Genomic DNA, 17,316 nt, shown 5'->3' with positions numbered 1-17,316 from the left:
ACCTGAGCAGCTCTTTTCGTATTGCATAATGGCTTCCATTTTTTGGAGCAAACTTTCATAATTTACCATGTGCTGACCACTGCTGTTGGAACATTTTCAACCCAAGATGGTCATGCTTTCACTCACGCACAAACGAGAGTGCAGGAAGCGGCTTTCGCGACATTTAAATTGGGTAGACGGAGGCTACCCGGCGACCAAGGCACTCAAAAGGTCCACAGAACAACAGTATTAAACAATGAACAACTTCACCCTCCTGGCTTTAAAAGGTGTGTCGCATGCGAAGGGTCTTCTCAACCGCCGCAAATGGCTACAGTGTTATACAAGGAGGGCTAGGTCACCCGGCAGGATTTAATAAATGAAATTTTACATAATTTGTAGCAAAATTGGTCAACAGTTCTCGTACTACTAATATTTGAAACCCTTTGCACGAATAAAAATGTCCAGAATATTTCAACACTATTCTACTAAGCAAAAATATGTCAAAAAGTTTGAAGGTGTATATGGCTAATTACAGGCACCTATGAAGCGTATAAAATGTCCAGAATCTTTCAGCACTATTCTACTAAGCAAAAAATGTCAAAAAGTTTGAAGAGTTTATATGCCTAATTACAGGCACCTATGAAGCGTAGTGATATTTGAGAACTGCGAATAACTGGTAGCCCTTCGAGCAAAGGGCGCAGAACGCGATGAAGCAGCCAAATGTTTCCTTTCAGTGAGATCCCAGTAAAATGTGCGAAGAAAACAATGTACAACAATCCAACCTTTTAAACTTTTCATAACTTGTAGATTTTGGGAGCAATTCGTCTTACGTGGTACTTTCTTTAATTCAATCAGTGTCACAAACTGTATAACGACCTTATAGTACCATTTAAAATAATAATAACTCTTTTATGTCCGTCAGCTTTGGGGGAGACTGCGGGTAAAAGTCGCTTTAGAGGCAAGCAACTTGACTAGAGACCGCAGCCTCCTTCACGAGGCAAGCAACGATTAAGCAGAAAATCGACATGCATAGCAATTGGCTTCATATGAAATGTGCACAAATAAAGACAAAAATCGCAAAGTGCATAAAAAATGCTCTTCGAATATTTAAGGAAGAATGAGTGACAAAATATTCCCGTAATGCTCGTACATGTGCCGTATAAAAATCAAGACGACTTTTGAAGAGTGTTTAACTGTTGGAGCTGCGCATGATATTTTTCGTGCAGAATAATTGGCTCCCGGATGGACCAGCATCTATTGCTGCGTGTAACTTGTGTATTGGATTTGTGTTAACAATTGCCGAGCTGGTGTTCAATATTCTTCAAACCTGTACCTATCAAAAGGTTAACAAGAAAAGCCGAGTCCTATATTAAAAGTTTCTAACAGCATGGCCTCTATATAAAATTGTTAACAAACATGGCCTAATGCTTAGGGCACACAGCAAATGTTTAGTATATTTGTAATAAAGGAGTAATTACCGCGGACAAGGAAAAATTCTCTTCGGCTATGAAGTTTCCGCTGAAGTTGTACGTGTTTCCTCTTTAGCCGTAAAGCTGCGCTGGGGAGAGAGCTAATGGGTAATTACTCCTTTGGGACAGAAACAACGCTAGTGGTGCTTTATATTTGTTTCAGATGCAGTTGAATGAGTAAAACAACCACGTCCTCCTGCAGCTGATTTCCATCGACACTGCGTAAAATATAGTGTATTTGCACTCACGCAACTTGCCAAACCTCACGCGACATCGACCTCCGCCAAACGACCCCTCTCGGAATGTTTCACGCAGGCCGACTCCTTCACAGTAGCTTTCTGAATCTAAAACAAAAACACCGGTTAGGAATCACTAGGGCAAAAGCAATGTGATGAACACATCCAGATGTGCGTGTGTGCATAGATCGGGGAGAGAAAATAGTACAGTTCAGTGTGCTCCGCCCGATGATTGAAGTCTGTACAAATGCCGTGAATGATGCGAGACGCATGATTTCACTCACTCGCTGATCCAATGAGCAGCACCGCGAGCACCGCAACAAATGAGAAAAGTAGCACGACAGACAGCACCAGGACCAAGTTCATCGGCCCTTCACTTTTCCTGGAAGCAAAATTAAGTTTCTTAAGCACAGATATTGCGCGCTTGATCCGTAACAAAACTCAACTCCTCACGACAACGCAACAGCCCAATCTACCAGAAGTGCCTCCTAGCCAACACCGAATCAAACCTAGCCAAAAAGCTTTTATTTATGTATAAAAGTTTGTTAGTATTCAGTTTCATTTGTAGTAAGTTAACTATTAGCAGCTTTTAGTCATATTTCATCTCACTTCATTGTGCAATTAAGTTTGGTTTTTACAACTCACAGTTACACCCCGAAACCTATATTCCTGAAGGTGCTCTGAGAGTGACCTTTCGGCTCTTTTATTATGCGATGAGGAACATGCTTAACATGGCGTCATGTTTTGTTCAACCATATGGTTGCTAGCCTGCTGACAAAAATATTTCTTCCATCACAAAAAAAAAAAAAACTTGCATAACGATAAGCGCGGACAAAATCATGAGTCACGAGGTCCACAACAGTTGTAAATAGTTTTGCTGTCACTAAGCGCTGCTTGTTTATTTCGTTGGTTAAGCAGCTATGCTTCACAAGGCCTCTTCAGTTAATTGAGAGATATTGGCAAACAATTCACCCTAATCGAATGACCCAAACAAGTGGAAAATACCTGACCCTCATAATGCGGGACTGCAGACGCCCTAATGTATCGGTGTTTTCATTTTAAGCCCTGCGCAGCATAAGTTGACTGGTTTAAACCTGTTCAAAGGGGGGGGGGGGGGGGGGGGTATACAAGGAGGGTTGCAAGTTTTAAACTGCTTTTTGATAGCATTTCTTTTGGGCATAACGGGCCTCCATTTAATATTTTCATATTAAAGATTGTGCTTAGGATACCAGGCACATCCCTTTTCTTATTGCATCCTCCTTATTTAACCTCATGCCGAACCGTTAACGAAAGGAATTAGCAGTACGCCCGCTAATCTCCTCCGTTACTGACAGCAGTATCACAGTAAATATTCGAAATACTAGAAAACCTCCGAGTGGCCCACTTACCGGTCCTCGTCATCTGCAACTGCAAGATATAGAGCAGCTATACACAGCTTCTCAAACAAAAATATCAGATGCTTGGATCGTTATAAAACAAATCCATTAGATGCAAATTCCAATTTGGGCACAATCACTGTGTGGCGTTGGACTCTATAGTTTCTGCAGAGCCATTTGTTGCTAAGCAGTGCTGAATTATTCCGGAGCAAACGAGTATTCGCTGCATAGAATAATATCTGAAGTAGTAAAAAAAACTAAGGTGTTTATCGCAGAAAGCAACAAATCTTTACTCTACATAAGCTGGAGAAATAGCCGGTACGCAGGCTTAGAGCTGTGCTTTGGATAACACTGGCTTGTCAAAGAACTGCTTTCACCACGCAAACTATTTCTACAAGAGTCTCCTAGCACTGGTAACACTTAGCGCCTTAGAGAAGGAGAGTCATTTACGGGCTGCTAGGCTGAGGAGTGAAGCATGATGTCTATCCACGCGGTTTTTGGGGAACTACAATTTGGGGAACTCAATCGGACGCACATCTTTATTATGAAAAAAGCTACCACGTGATATTGTAACTCGATATCTTCGGATAAGTTTGCTGTTAAGGTGGAAATATTTTGGCTAGTAAACTGCAACATTGTGAGCCCGGTATTTATGTTGTGTGACTGCAAAGCAACAGTTTACGAAGTGTGTCTCATGTGCATGTACGTATTCGCAGACCTTTTTCGAAATAGCTGTATAATGCTCAGTTATTTTAGTCTGTTTTTGTTTTCTCTATGATGAATTGAAAACCGTCTGCCCAACTTCGATTTTGTACCCACTCCTGTATGAGCCTGTGAAGGTTTACAGTATTAAAAATAATAAATAACTCTCACCCAGAACACGCAGAGATGTTGGTAAAGCCGCACAAAATTCCCATACGGCTCACAACGACGCTTAAGAAAGATGGATGTGGGCATAAGTAGGAACTTTCCCAATCAGACCTTCAAAGTGCGTCAACTCGTTAACTGAGCGGCAGAGAACAAGAGCCCTCGGTGCGAGTGCCGCAGTAGTTTAATCTCAGTAATGTTGAAAGCAGCGGGACTAGCTGGGAAAACAAGGAACATGAATGCTCGAGAGAAACCTCTATGCCGTGAAATGTTTAACATTTCTTAGGTGAGAATAGCGCGAATAGATGAATAGTTAGAGCACACAAATAAAAACATCATGAAGCTACAGGAAGTAAGTGCCTTGAATTAACAACTACGGGGGAAAATCAACGGTGTTAACTTTAACTTTTCTATCAAAAATTGCCACTCAGGTGAACCTGTTGTTAAAAAAAAACGCCGAAAAGGCTCCGACTAAACGCAAGGAAGACAAAGGGTGGCGCTGATTTGAAGCTTCCAAGAATACTGCTCTACACTGGCACACTGCGACTCGGTTCTCTCGTTGCACACGCTCAATGGAGTTGGCGGAGTAATTTTAAAGACGATCTCATTGTAAAAAGATTAGCGTTTCATAACAAAAGCGAGGCGGTGGTAATTCGTTGTACACAAACGAGCGCAACATGATGGCAAACCGAGGAAAAGAGCTGCCGCATGTAGAAATGCAGGGTGCATGTTATGAGATGTTCATTTTACTGCACTCTATACTGTTCTTAAAGCTCTATCGACTGCCATCCGCGTCCGAAATTCGCTTTCATGCCGCAGCTAAACCACGCTCGCTCATCTTCAAACTCGAAATAAACAAATAAAGATTACTTGAGTTTTTCTCGCTAGGAGTAGATCTATATTTAGAACTAATACCAGTTTCATAGCATGATATTGCGATATAGTTTGGCAGCCCCTCGCACTGCGCTCTTTGTAGTGTATTCTGTTGTGTCCTGTATATAGTGCGCCCCAATGCGGTGAGTGTAGTTACGAAATCGTTCGGCTGAAACATACTTTGACGAACGCTGGGTTCGCAGCTTGGTGCCTACCTATTATCTCCAACAACGCTGGACAAATTGAGCAGGCAAGGGAAGGAAAAAGAGGGGCTGGTTATGACACACATGACGGAAGCCAACAGTCACCGATCCCAGGAAGCATAGCGGAAACTATTTAATTTGAGCTGTTCATCAATTGGAAATTATTTGTGTAACAATTTTTTAATATAATTGATTAGAAAGAAGCAGAAAAAACATGCTGCAAGTGGAATGTGAACCCACTACCTCAGAATTTCACATCCGATGCTCTAACAACTGAGCTACGGTGATGGCTGTTCAAGGTTCTGGTTTCGAGGGTATTTGTACTGTAAGCTAATCTTGATAGTGTTCACCAGCGCACATGGCAGCGGGCGTAGTACCCCCTTTATTACTACGAGCGCCTCGTAAAAGCGAGATTGAAAGGTGAGGGCGGAAGCTAGTGCGAGAATCCTCTCGTGCTACCGACGTCATCAAGGCTGCCAAAATCGCTGCCCTTCTTAGTAACTGCTGCCGACGCTTCCCTACGTTACTGAAAAGTAATACTCTATCTAACCCTATTCAAAGTTATAACTTTTTTTAAAAGGCATCCAAGAAAACCTTCCCCGCAGTATTTAATGTCCATGGTAACTCTACTTTGTAGGCCTTTTCTGTTTTTCTATTGCATTTTCTCGTGATTTAACACCTGTTGCTTCCATTCGAAACACAAGTTACAGAGCGAATCAAGCTGGTGAGTCACTCTCATAGTCCCGCGGATATAGCGCAAGAGTAGATGTTCATTTGTTTCGGTAAAAATATCAAAATGACTTGGCCTCAGGGACACAAACTTAACAAGCTTTTTTTTGCCACCATTACGATGGAGGGGGGCATGGGTAAACATTAAAGCTTTACCAGTGCACACTGTTACCTCAACAAGTCAGTACTGGACCATTATGACCATACAAAAATCTGCACAAAAAAAGTAAAAATGTTTTGTTTAAAGAAATGCAAGGGAGTCAGAAAGGAAAAAAACAACCATTAAATTCATGCCATACAAAGTGGCGCAGTTCGCTATCTAAGTCAATTCCATATTTATTGAGGTTGTTAAGAGGAGCAGGCAAAGTGTAAGGTTTTCATGCAATGATTGGCATGGGGAGTGTCTACTTTTCATTTTCATGGTGGCGTGCTGTATAGGATGTAAACTTTGATTCCATCTCAGCTAGGTTGTTGAAAAGTCAGCGTTTTCCTTTATTTCGCACTTAATGCAACACTGTCTATAATGGCATCATTGCCAAACAGTTATTATGTGTCCTTGAAGGAGCAGACCCTGAATATGAAGAGTTTAAGAGGCATCGAAAAGAAGTGTATCTTTTTTGCGGGATGAAAAGCTTTTCTAACTTTGTAGCTATGGTAGCAAGAGCCCCATACTAAAGACCCGAAGCAAGAAACTAGCCCATGGAGAACGTTAGCAACCTTAGCATGAAAAAAGCTTTGGGTGAACCCGTATTGTGGCAGATCTCGCCACCATGTTCTTCCTTGCTGGCTGCCTGTGCAACGACGCACCTCGTTGCCTACATCTTTCGTGCGCTGCCATTTTTTCAGGGCCATGTTGGTCAGTCTCTCGGTCGCCAGTGTTTAAATGATTACCTAGCCAAGGATACTGGTGCAAGACGTGCAGCTTAGTTTCGATGCTTCGATATCTTCGTTCGCGTTCGTCATTTTTCTTGTGACTAGATATTTAGGGGTTTTTGTCCGCTCCTTACTTGCGGCTGTCCACGTTCCGTTTACACATATAGCTGTAATTTATAATTTACTCCAGTAACGCATTTAACAAACGATGTCAGAGGCCGTGGTTTGTCCACACAGGTTTTTTTCAAACGAGACAAGAACACCTGCGGTTCGCCAAAATTTTGAGCCGAGCATACCGCACGACCTCATTACCTAAAGCCGTAATACTCACCAGACAGTTCCATCGACTGGCGACCTGGAAATCAGATGCAATATTTTTAAGTTAGCTTCTTAAGCCACCGGTTTCAGCTCAAGTTCGATTACCAGTGGTACAACCTTTTGAACTACTTTGTCAGCCGCCCAAGGCTAGCCTTTGTCAACGCTTCTACTATTTCTCTCGGGGTATGAGAGCTTCAGCCTCTCGGTGTGGAGTATGGTGAGAATGCAATCCAACGGCAGAAATAGTGTGTTTATTATACCGGTTCTTGTAGGTGCGCCCATTTCTCGATTGCGGTGCAGGAGACCGTTTCGAGCTATCGCTGCTCAAACCCATGTAGCGCTCACACAACAGATTTAGTAATTTTCAGATTTCTCCCACGCCCTTACAACTTTCCATGAGGTTACTGGAGCTCGCGAACAGTATGCCTTTGAGAGTTATATACATCAACAGGTGTCATGCTATACTTAATTGGCCTTAAAACATCCAAACTGTGCCCGACCTATTATAGCTCCTGCTCAGCATCTAGCCCTGCTCATGTTCGCTAATGTCCAGACTCGTCACTCTAGGAACATGCAGGAGCAACGTTGAGATGGCACAGTGTGCGAATCATCCGGTCATGTCTCCGTGTCTAATACCCTTCTTTTTATTTACACATGCAGAGGCACAAAAAGTAATACTCAAGTAAAATGCCTGCGCCCAAATTGACGGTAGGAGTGATTAACTACTTTCGTCAACGCCTGCATACATTTGCCATCGCCAACAGCCTTTCGAAAAATATCTCTCCGTAATCCGAACTCTTAAACCGGAGCCATAATATGCCGCGCCAACAGCACATCAACAGGCACGTCCCTGTTCTTTAGTAGCCAGTGCTTTTTTATTTCTGAGTGGCAGCTAGTTAATATGAGAGTTGTTCTCAGGCAAGTACCTCACAACTCAAATTTCTAGAAACAAAGCACAAACATGCTTTACAGTCAAAAAAGTAGAACGATAATTTCGATTTCATTAATACTAACTCGCTTTGGCAAACCAGAAAGTAGATGTGAAAAACATTGAAGAAAATTTCGTTTAAATCAAACGAAGCACTTCAAAAACTCCAGTACTACGGAAATACCGTCGAGAACTTAACAGTGCAAGGTTACAACCTTTTCCTGGATACTTTCACTTCCAGGTGAGTAATGGGTACCGGCCCGGGCACATTAGACCCAGGTACAAGGCTGCAAAGATCAATACATTGCGCACAAGATCTTCTTTTCATAGTATGTGAGTAAAATTCTGGCATAGTGCTCTTGTGACGTATGCATATAGCTTCCCGAAGAAAGAAAACAACGACAATAATACAAAAATTGGGTGTGGTTTAGCTCTGGTTAACCCTAGTTGAATTGCGAAAGCTTCGTTTCCTCGGCACGTCTACTACGCAGCGTCTCATTCCGACGCTCTCGAGAACTCAAACCGGTCCCTTCCACAGTTGGAGTCACTTCGGGACGTGGCACGACTTCTAGCCGCACCTTCATTACGACGCTTCTCAAGTCATGCGGCGCGCTCTCCTGGAGTCTCTTGAGCGCGTTGTCTATCTTCGCATCGCTCTGTCGTTGTTGCGCCTCTTTCGCGCTCTCCATAACAGCTACAATACACTGAAGAGAAGAATATATATATATATATATATATATATATATATATATATATATATATATATATATATATATATATATATATATATATATATATATATATATATATATATATTGAGGAAGCGAACAGTCACCGAAACAAAGGTGCATAGAGGAATGCTTCTTTTTTCTTTTTCTTTTTAATTTCTAGTGCCAATCAATGGGTTTAAAGAAAATTACTTATAAAGCAGCAGAATGTGAAACAGGCTTAACATGGCGAATAACCGTTGGCATACCTAATCCGCTTCTCGCAACGTCACACTACTTTCTCCGTAAAAGGCATCTGAACTAGGCATCTCGAGTTGCAGCATCACGATCTAGAAAACATTAAGGGTGTCGCTGGCGAGCTATTTACTCTTTCGCGAGCGTGAAAAGGATTGCACGAACAGTTACCATTTCTATACATATTCTAAACAATGGCTCGTTTTGCCTGTGTTAGGTAACATGAGGGATAGCGCTTTAGAGCTGCTGGAAAGCGTGAGCGTTGAGTGATCTGCGTTTTGTTCGCCATTCGGTCTATTGCACGCGCAACACGAGTCGCCTTGGACCAGCCTAGCTCGTTCTTTCATCGATTTCACCGATAGTGTGGGTTAGTGGTCGAATAACAATATCCAGCATATTTTCACTCCAACTAGCGAAAAAGACTGTCTTGTAACGGTATTTGCTAAAATGAGATTTGTGACTGAGTTGCAATATTTTAATGTCAACCTTATGCGGTCGTGCATCAGTAATTTTCGTCTGATTCTTGCTAGTTTATTTTCAATAAGCCGTTCGCGAAGGTCACTCAGTGATTGGAAAGGACGATAGCACTGCTCCCGCAAATAATTCAAAATGCGAATTTGTGTTCACTGAAATGGATGACCGGCGTGAAGCCTGACAGCGCAAAGCAGCAGCGTTACAATGAGCACAAGTCAGTGGCTTTGCTGTGTTGTCTTCCCAACCGCTACCATAATGGGAAGGGATTCGCAAACACTTTGGCTTGTTGACACTCGCGCCAGGAGCGCTCCGTGCTTCCTTGTTTCTGTACCACCGCAGCTTCGCTTCTGATAATTTCTTGCGTGTGGATTGTACATTAGAATCGACACAATTCTCCACACTGACGGCGACGCTGCATTCAGTGTGTCCTACTGACGCGAAAACACAATTTTGGACAGTGTTTTGCAAACGCGACCTCCTGTATGACATACCTTGAGGCCAAAAGTGCGGGTTTTTCACGGAGCTAAGATTGTTCGTTAAATGAGGGGCGCGCAAGTTACGGCAAGCATAGAACTCTGTGGCCCGAACTCAAGGCTCTCGCCATCTAGAATGCTTACGTGTTCCACTTGAAGGCCTGGGGTTTCACCGCTGCTATTAAAAGTCTTTAGAAATGTAAGAACAGCCTGTTGATATGTGTGCTATAATGAGAATGGCTCTTGAGCACAGACGTTTCCGGCATCGTAAAATTGACGGGAACTTTTTCCGCTCCTGGTTTCTGAAAAGCTCTACATCGAGGCCTATATATATATATATATATATATATATATATATATATATATATATATATATATATATATATATATATATATATATATATATATATATATATATATATATATATATATATATATATATATATATATATGTGTGTGTGTGTGTGTGTGTGTGTATATATATAATTCACACTTACCTCCCATCCTGCTGTCTGTGACTGAATCTGTAAAAGAAGGATTGGGCTTTCATACCTACAGGCTCACAGTGGTTAAAAAGAACCAGAACTGCAAAGAAAGCACAACGTCAAGGACATAAAGGGGAGAAAGCGACGGAAGTTCTTACACATGGTGAGGTTGGGCTAGAAGTTTGTTGCTTCGGAAATTACTTCGCTTTCCAGAAACTTGTCACTGGACACCAAAAAAGTGCTGGTGGAGACTCGTGTGCGAACTGGAAAAGAAAACGACCCATTTTGCAATCGGTTTCACAGCCTGCAACTCCGAGTTAGCCGGTTCTGTATCGTCTTAGAGCATCAAACGTGCTCTTGTGTGACACTGTTGCTTACCTTTTTTCCTCCAGCAGAATTACGAGCCACGCAACCGCTAATTAAAACTCGATCTTGTGTAGCACATAGATAGAGCAAGGCATATTTTGGCTGAAAAGGCCAATATTCATGTAGGAAAAGGTGCGATATGCGTTGCTTAACGTCCTGCACGTGACCTATGAGAAACGGGGACCGGAAAATATTCGACCACCTGCTGTTCTATGTAACCTTCGTTAAAATGGAGTCCCCGTGGCCACGTACATAACTCGGAGGGTAGCACGCAAATTTAATCTATTTATAGGAAGATGACCATTGTAGTGCATCCTTTGTGCGGACCCTAAATGCGAAGTCGAATTATGAAGAAAGAAGAGCACCGGGCAGTGCGCAGCTGATGACAGGGCACGGAGGTTTAGTTCCAGCTTGGATACTTATCGGATATTACTTTCGCTTCACGACTAGCATTGCACCTACAACCTTCACATCATGGTGCTGTTGATGCACGTTTGCAAAAAGCGCACTTTTCAAATTGTAGGCAGTGCATCACGCGCTTTCGCCCTCACTATAAGTACAAGACAGTGCTCAAAACACGCCATCCATAAACTGAATACCCCTGATGCAGAAACGTATTGTCTTAATCTGCCCCGAACACACCAGCGTGTTAGGTGCTATGAATCAAGATGCGGCAGACTGCTAGCCGGAAAAAAGTTCACTATCTTCAGAGCCGGCACGTTGCACATGATAATTATTGCCCTGCTAGGTGACCACACAGAACCTAGACGGAATTCGCAAGACGAAGGTGCCAGCTCAGCGTTGTAATACCGTGTTTCATGATTTTGTCAGCCATCTGTGCCAGATACAGTAGAACCCGGGTACATTGAACTCAAAGGTCATTGCCAAAAATTTTGATATAGCGAAAATATTTCTATAAAAAATATAGATGGACAAGCTTATCTGGAGCCTAGGAAAGAGAATACGTTGCGTCCATGCAAATGACATGCATGTTACAGCGGCGTTCCACCCATCGGCGTGCTGTCTGCCCACAGCTCGCCAGGCCTACCTTGCATGCATCGAACGCTCAGCGGATCTTTGTTATTCGCAGCGGAACCATCTTTGGAACAAGCCATAGCTTATCATAGGAGGTGTCATCTTTTTTCCAGTACATTATAAAAAGGTGCAGTAGGTTTTTGCGGCGAATTCGGTCGTGAAGCATGCCAGGCAAAAGCCACCGCAATGCTTCAGTTACATTGGATTCGCCCTCATGTTCACGACATCACGCGATTTCGCAGCTCTAGCGCTGGTGGCAGGTGCCCAGGGCCGAACAGCCGACCCGTCTCTGCGCGCCAAAAGTGATCCAGGGGCGCCGTTACGAGAAATGAAACCTAAAAAGTCATTGCCCGCACTTCAATATATGAAACAACCGGTGAAATTAGTGTCTGATAAGCTGTGATTTTCCTATACGTTTACGCAGGGTTTTAAATGGGATATTGTGTGCGTTCCATAAAACCAACAATTCGAAATATCCGGGCTCGACTGTACGGCGGCATCAATAGCTTTGAATCATTAACTAATAAAAAACACCGGTAGTGACATCTGGGAAGTAAACAGTATCACTTGAAAGTAATTCCTTTTACTGCCGGATGCTTCTAGCACTTTTAACGAGTGTTTGTAATGAGGTGTTGTAAAAGCTGAATTTTTTATTCGCGGCAAAGCGCGGTTGCTCTTGCGCTTGCAAACGGCTTCGTAGATAGGCATTCAGCCTAAACGTCCATAAGGGAACGAACCTATTTATGCTCAGGGGAGTTCCCGGGTTCGAACCCGACCGCGGCGGCTGCGTTTTTATGGAGAAAAAACGCTAAGTCGCGCGTCTACTGTGCGATATCAGTGCACGTTAAAGATCCCCAGGTGGTCGAAATTATTCCGGAGCCCTCCACTACGGCACCTCTTTCTTTCTTCTTTCACTCCCTCCTTTCCCCCTTCTCTTACGGCGCGGTTCAGGTATCCAAGGATATATGAGACAGATATTGCAGCATTTCCTTTTCCCAAAAAGCAATTATTATTACTAAAGCTCTCTCACATAATCATGCCGGTTTGGGCTTCCCTTAATGATGGTGCCACAAACGCATATCGGAGAGCGGGCATTTGGGCAGGGACGGAGGACATTAGGTTTTTCGCTCTGATATACAGTGTTTCAAGCAATGAGAACGTGCGTCGCAACGCATTTTATAATGATTCAGCATTGCCGCCGAAAACTCCCGCGCTCTATTCAAGCTGCGGCAAGCAATTCAGCACCTCTAAATGAGTTTTTGACCTCTTGAACAGAAAGACTCTACAAATGAGAATATTTAAATAACCAGCAAAATTGAATAGAAACTTTTGACAACTTTTGAGATGCACATGTTCACAACTGATACGGTGACATGGTCACAGGTTTCGAAAACAAGTATTTTTTTCTTTCTATGAAGACATCTACAAAATCCCCTTGTTCCACGCTGAAAATGCCGATTTCTTTAGAGCCTGTATATACGAGCGAAGTCAACAGCCACCGAAACCGAGAAAAGCATTGAGGAGTATTTATATCTTTTTGCCGTTTGTTTCGTTACCAATAAAAAATTCTCCGTAATTATCCTAAAGCTCAAATATAATTGATTACAAAGCATAAGAAAAATACTAAAAAGCCGCTGGTGGGATCCGAACCGACGACCCCTGAATTTTGTGTACTGTGCACTGCCGGCTGAGCTATGGGGGAAGCTCTCCAATTTTCTACTTGCCGGGGTAGTAAAGTTGCGAATACCTAACCTTGACAGTGTTAACCATCGCCACCCTCGTCCATAGCGGTGGCTCTAGTGCGTCCTACTTTGCGGCTTTATCACGTAGAACGTAATCAAGCAGTGAGTGCGAAGGATGTGCGAGAACTCTTCTCGCACCTATGGCAGCAAGACTGCCGGAACCGACGCCCTTGTTAAGGTATTGAGCAGACAAAAGTGTGTTTTTAGGTAACGCACTGTCAATTAAACTTATTCCCCTCTACTTAGTACAGGCCGCATTAAACGATCAGTGTTTCCCTCTGGGTGTGTCTTTGCATTAACATCATGTACTTTGTCCCATGTACTTCGTTGTTTTTTGTGCTTTTACTTCAGTTTCTTTTATTTCATCATTTATATAAGAGTTCCAGTTCAATGATTTCAGTTGTGCAGCCAAATGACGTTAGAAACGGGGGTATTAACACAGTCGAAACTGCTCTTGGAAGCATCTTTCTCGCGGCTGTCCTTTCCTTTTACACAAGGAAAATGAAATAAATTAATTAATAAATCATTATGGGCTAGTACTGTCATAAATATGAAGGAAGCAAGCAGCCACCAAAATCAGGGACAGTGTAGGGGAATGTTTCTACCTTTTGACTATTTGGGGTATCGATCAATGGTAAATTATTAGCGGAATTATTTTATGGCTAGACATTTTTTTTTTACCAACGAGAAGAATAAAAAATGTCCACAAGCCGCCGATGGAGTTCAAACCTTGACCACCGTATTTCGTGTGTGGTGCACAACGAATTGAGTTGTGGCTACGGCTGTCCGATCTTCTATCTGCAAGAGTGGTCAAACGGGCTAGTTGGTAGTTCATATTTGGAAAAAACAGCGGACAGCACTGTGTAGTTATATCTCCTCTGTCCTGGTCTTAAGGTGCGCTGTTTTTTTTTTCAAATACAGTACGATCTACTATTTGAAGGGATATGTAGGGTGAAGGTAACCTAATATTTAGATGTTTACCGGCGCTTCGATAGCGGCGCCAATAAAGAATCCGCGCACATTGCAGAGTGCGCCCCACTATTTTTCGCGTCGTGGCGCTTTCCTCTGCCTAAAACAGATGGCGCCACCACCGCCCTTCGGCGATAACCCGGCATTGCTGGCTTTCGGTTCGTCAATCTCGGGGCAAACGACCGGCGATCGTTTCGACGACCAAAAAGCCCTCATAAAACAGGTCCGTATGACAGCTAAAGCCAGAAGAGCCCTGGAATGAGGACGCCACGCACAAGCCCCAAGAAATATTCCCCTGAGTTTAATCAATAAAGTTTACCTGCCTGCCTACCTACCGACAGTTACGGATTTGCATCATGCCCAGATAAGCCAGCTAAGTACCGTTGTCAGACTTGCAACGATAAAAAAGTTACTGCAGTGCACAATCTCTGTGAACATTTTCACCGTAAACGAGCCAGCGGCCGAAGCGGGAAAATATTTAGAAGTCTTCACGATAAAAAATGTCCAATATTTTACACAACTCCAGCTTTCTCGGGGAAAATTTTCGAAACTTGAAAAATTGTAAGACACTGTTATGGAAATATTGAATGTAATGGACCATTATTCCGATATATAGCAAAATCTTTTCTTTAAGTGTTTCAAGCGATCGCATCGAACAGTTAAGACTGCCATAGAAAATCAATGGTGACCGCTTTTGACGATAGCAAAAGTGTGAATAGAAAAAAATTTAAAGACTGCCGTCTTGTGATCACCGGATATATTGATTGTTACAGTAAAGTCTTACATTTCGTGAAAAAAATTGCGTTCATTAACGGTTTCCAGCTCAAAAATGCTTTTGTCCAGAATTGCTTGGAATGTTGTGTTCATGTTAGATTATTGTCAATTCAAGACACACTTAGCAGGGCTCCAACACCAGACAAAATGTCTTTTTTTTTAGGATCAAGGCGCTGAAATGAAATGATGTAGCTGTTTAAAAGCCCTATCCCAAAAAAACGTTTTGTATGTTAGGAATGCAACACAGCTTTGTGAAAATATATTTCTTAGCATAGAACTAGCTGAGAAATAACTGTTTGGCTCAGGACATTTTCTGAGTAGTTCCCGCGGCGCAAGTAATATTTATGCGTTATTTGCATCTTTTTGAGCTGCCAACCAGTTTGTTCACCTCGACAGAAGGACGTAACACTGACATAGGGCCACAAGATTGCTGTACCTCGATGCACATTAACACGGACGACGCATTCTGAAGACCTAGCACTTAGGTAAGCGCTCTTTCTAACCCAGAAGCAGTACTATCGGGCAAGTTCGCGATCGGATTTGCAGCTTATCAAAGCGCTGCAGGCAGCTGCCGTACAAGACACCACCTAAAAATTGACGACATAAGCAATGGGGTCGTCACGAAGACAACGCTGCTGCAGGCCTGAAGACGCCAATGAATAATATGGCCAATATAGTTAAGGGCTGCAGGCGGAGCGTGATCACCTTTGTTGGCTTCTCCAGGCAGGCAGCCGGCCAGTAAGCACACCTACAACGCAGTCAGGGCACTGACGAACGGCAAGAATATCGTCACCTGAAGACCGCTGCCGGGATGACTGCAAGTGAACGTTGCGTGTACGGTGTCGTCCGAGCCGAGAACTAGCTCCGGGCAGTTGGAGAACGCTGGCTGAAAGCACGAGCTCGGCGCCGACAGCTATCACCCTCTTTTTCTTTCAACAGATAACATTCCCATGTTGAAAAACAACGAAGTTCAAAATGTCACGGCTCTCCCAGAGAAGACGGGGAAGGCATTTTTATTGCGATAGCATAACATGCCTCATCGGCAAAAAAAAACACGTCTTCGCTCACATAAGTCCAAGGGCCGGAAGCCACGTCCTCAGACCAGCAGTGGTATCTATACATTCCCCTTTAGAGAAAAAGCTACCCACCAGCTAGAAGACCCGAACTGCTGTCTGGTTGTATGCAGACAGAAGTGCAGGAGTCAGCAAACACAGCCATGAAAGAATGACAGAAAACTAGATGTCATGGCATCCACAGCTTCTAAGGCTGTCGCACTTCCAATGCATAATGCAATTAGGTGTCCCTGTAAATTTTTTCTCTGGATGTCTGAGTCTTGACGTACATAAAGCAAGGTTGATTGATCTGAGAGGACACTAGTCAGACATTCCTTTGTGCAGGAGTAACATCTATGTACTCCGCAAGAAATTTGGCCTTCCTGCCTCGCGCATTGGACGCATTCCTGACGGCCTATGCGTGACTGAAGAATGTATATTGAAATCAAAAGCACTCATGCCGTTCCGCTCCCGTTCCCGGCAGCTTCAAGGGAGCGTAGTTCCCCAATAACACATCAAATAACGCTGAAACAGTTAATAAAATTCTACCAATCCCCACAACGAAACTAGAAACAGAAAACGCGGGAGTGTCCTGACCAACACAAAAATGAACGGAAAAATAAAGTAAAAATATATTACAACAATAAATTTAGATTTCTAGTGCTCGGAATTAAATTTTAACCGAAGCCGGAGTGCCGGAGAAAAATAGCGGGTTTTTCACTTCAGTGTTCTCGGAATTCGCCACGATGTCCACAAGCCGTCAAATATTTGTGAAAACTCATTGTGCCTAGAGATTTGAATAAAAGGCGTCTTGCTTTAAAATGAAGGGTGCGCTATGTGAGTGGAGCGTGCACGATAAGACTGCACATCCAAGCAGTAAGAAAGTCGGTGATAAAATTAAATTTCTTCGCTATAATGCTGCGTCAATGTATGCTTATTTCTCTCTTTTTCTGGAGATGCTAGATACGAACTTTTCCAATCGCAAGAGATTGCGAAACAGGACCATTTTATTATGAAGTTTCATCACCATCATGAGCCTACTACACCTACTGCTGTATAAAATTCTCTCCAATCCTCTCCAATTAACCATGTCCTGTTCCAGCCGCGGCCGCCATATACCCGCAACATCCGCT

General features: G+C 43.1%; 1 protein-coding gene across 2 annotated transcripts in view; it reads right to left on the bottom strand.

Moving 5' to 3' along the window:
• Window positions 1-16,029, bottom strand: part of LOC144134858 (protein Skeletor, isoforms B/C-like) — a 36,314-nt gene extending 20,285 nt beyond the window's left edge. The window contains exons 1-6 of one of the 2 annotated variants that reach the window (XM_077667668.1): window positions 15,837-16,029; window positions 10,404-10,508; window positions 10,258-10,284; window positions 6,937-6,960; window positions 3,073-3,091; window positions 1,969-2,066 (exon numbers count right to left, since the gene is read on the bottom strand). In XM_077667668.1, coding sequence (XP_077523794.1) covers window positions 1,969-2,066; window positions 3,073-3,091; window positions 6,937-6,960; window positions 10,258-10,284; window positions 10,404-10,407 — 172 coding nt within the window. In that variant the 5' untranslated portion in view covers window positions 10,408-10,508; window positions 15,837-16,029. The remainder of the gene's footprint in view (window positions 1-1,968; window positions 2,067-3,072; window positions 3,092-6,936; window positions 6,961-10,257; window positions 10,285-10,403; window positions 10,509-15,836) is intronic. The other variant, XM_077667669.1, reaches the window with a different exon arrangement.
• Window positions 16,030-17,316: the final 1,287 nt, after the last annotated feature.

Source organism: Amblyomma americanum, chromosome 5, assembly GCF_052857255.1.
Source record: "Amblyomma americanum isolate KBUSLIRL-KWMA chromosome 5, ASM5285725v1, whole genome shotgun sequence".
NCBI classification, from domain to species: domain Eukaryota; kingdom Metazoa; phylum Arthropoda; class Arachnida; order Ixodida; family Ixodidae; genus Amblyomma; species Amblyomma americanum.
Note: the sequence above shows the minus strand (reverse complement) of the source record. Positions and strands in the feature narration are given on the sequence as shown.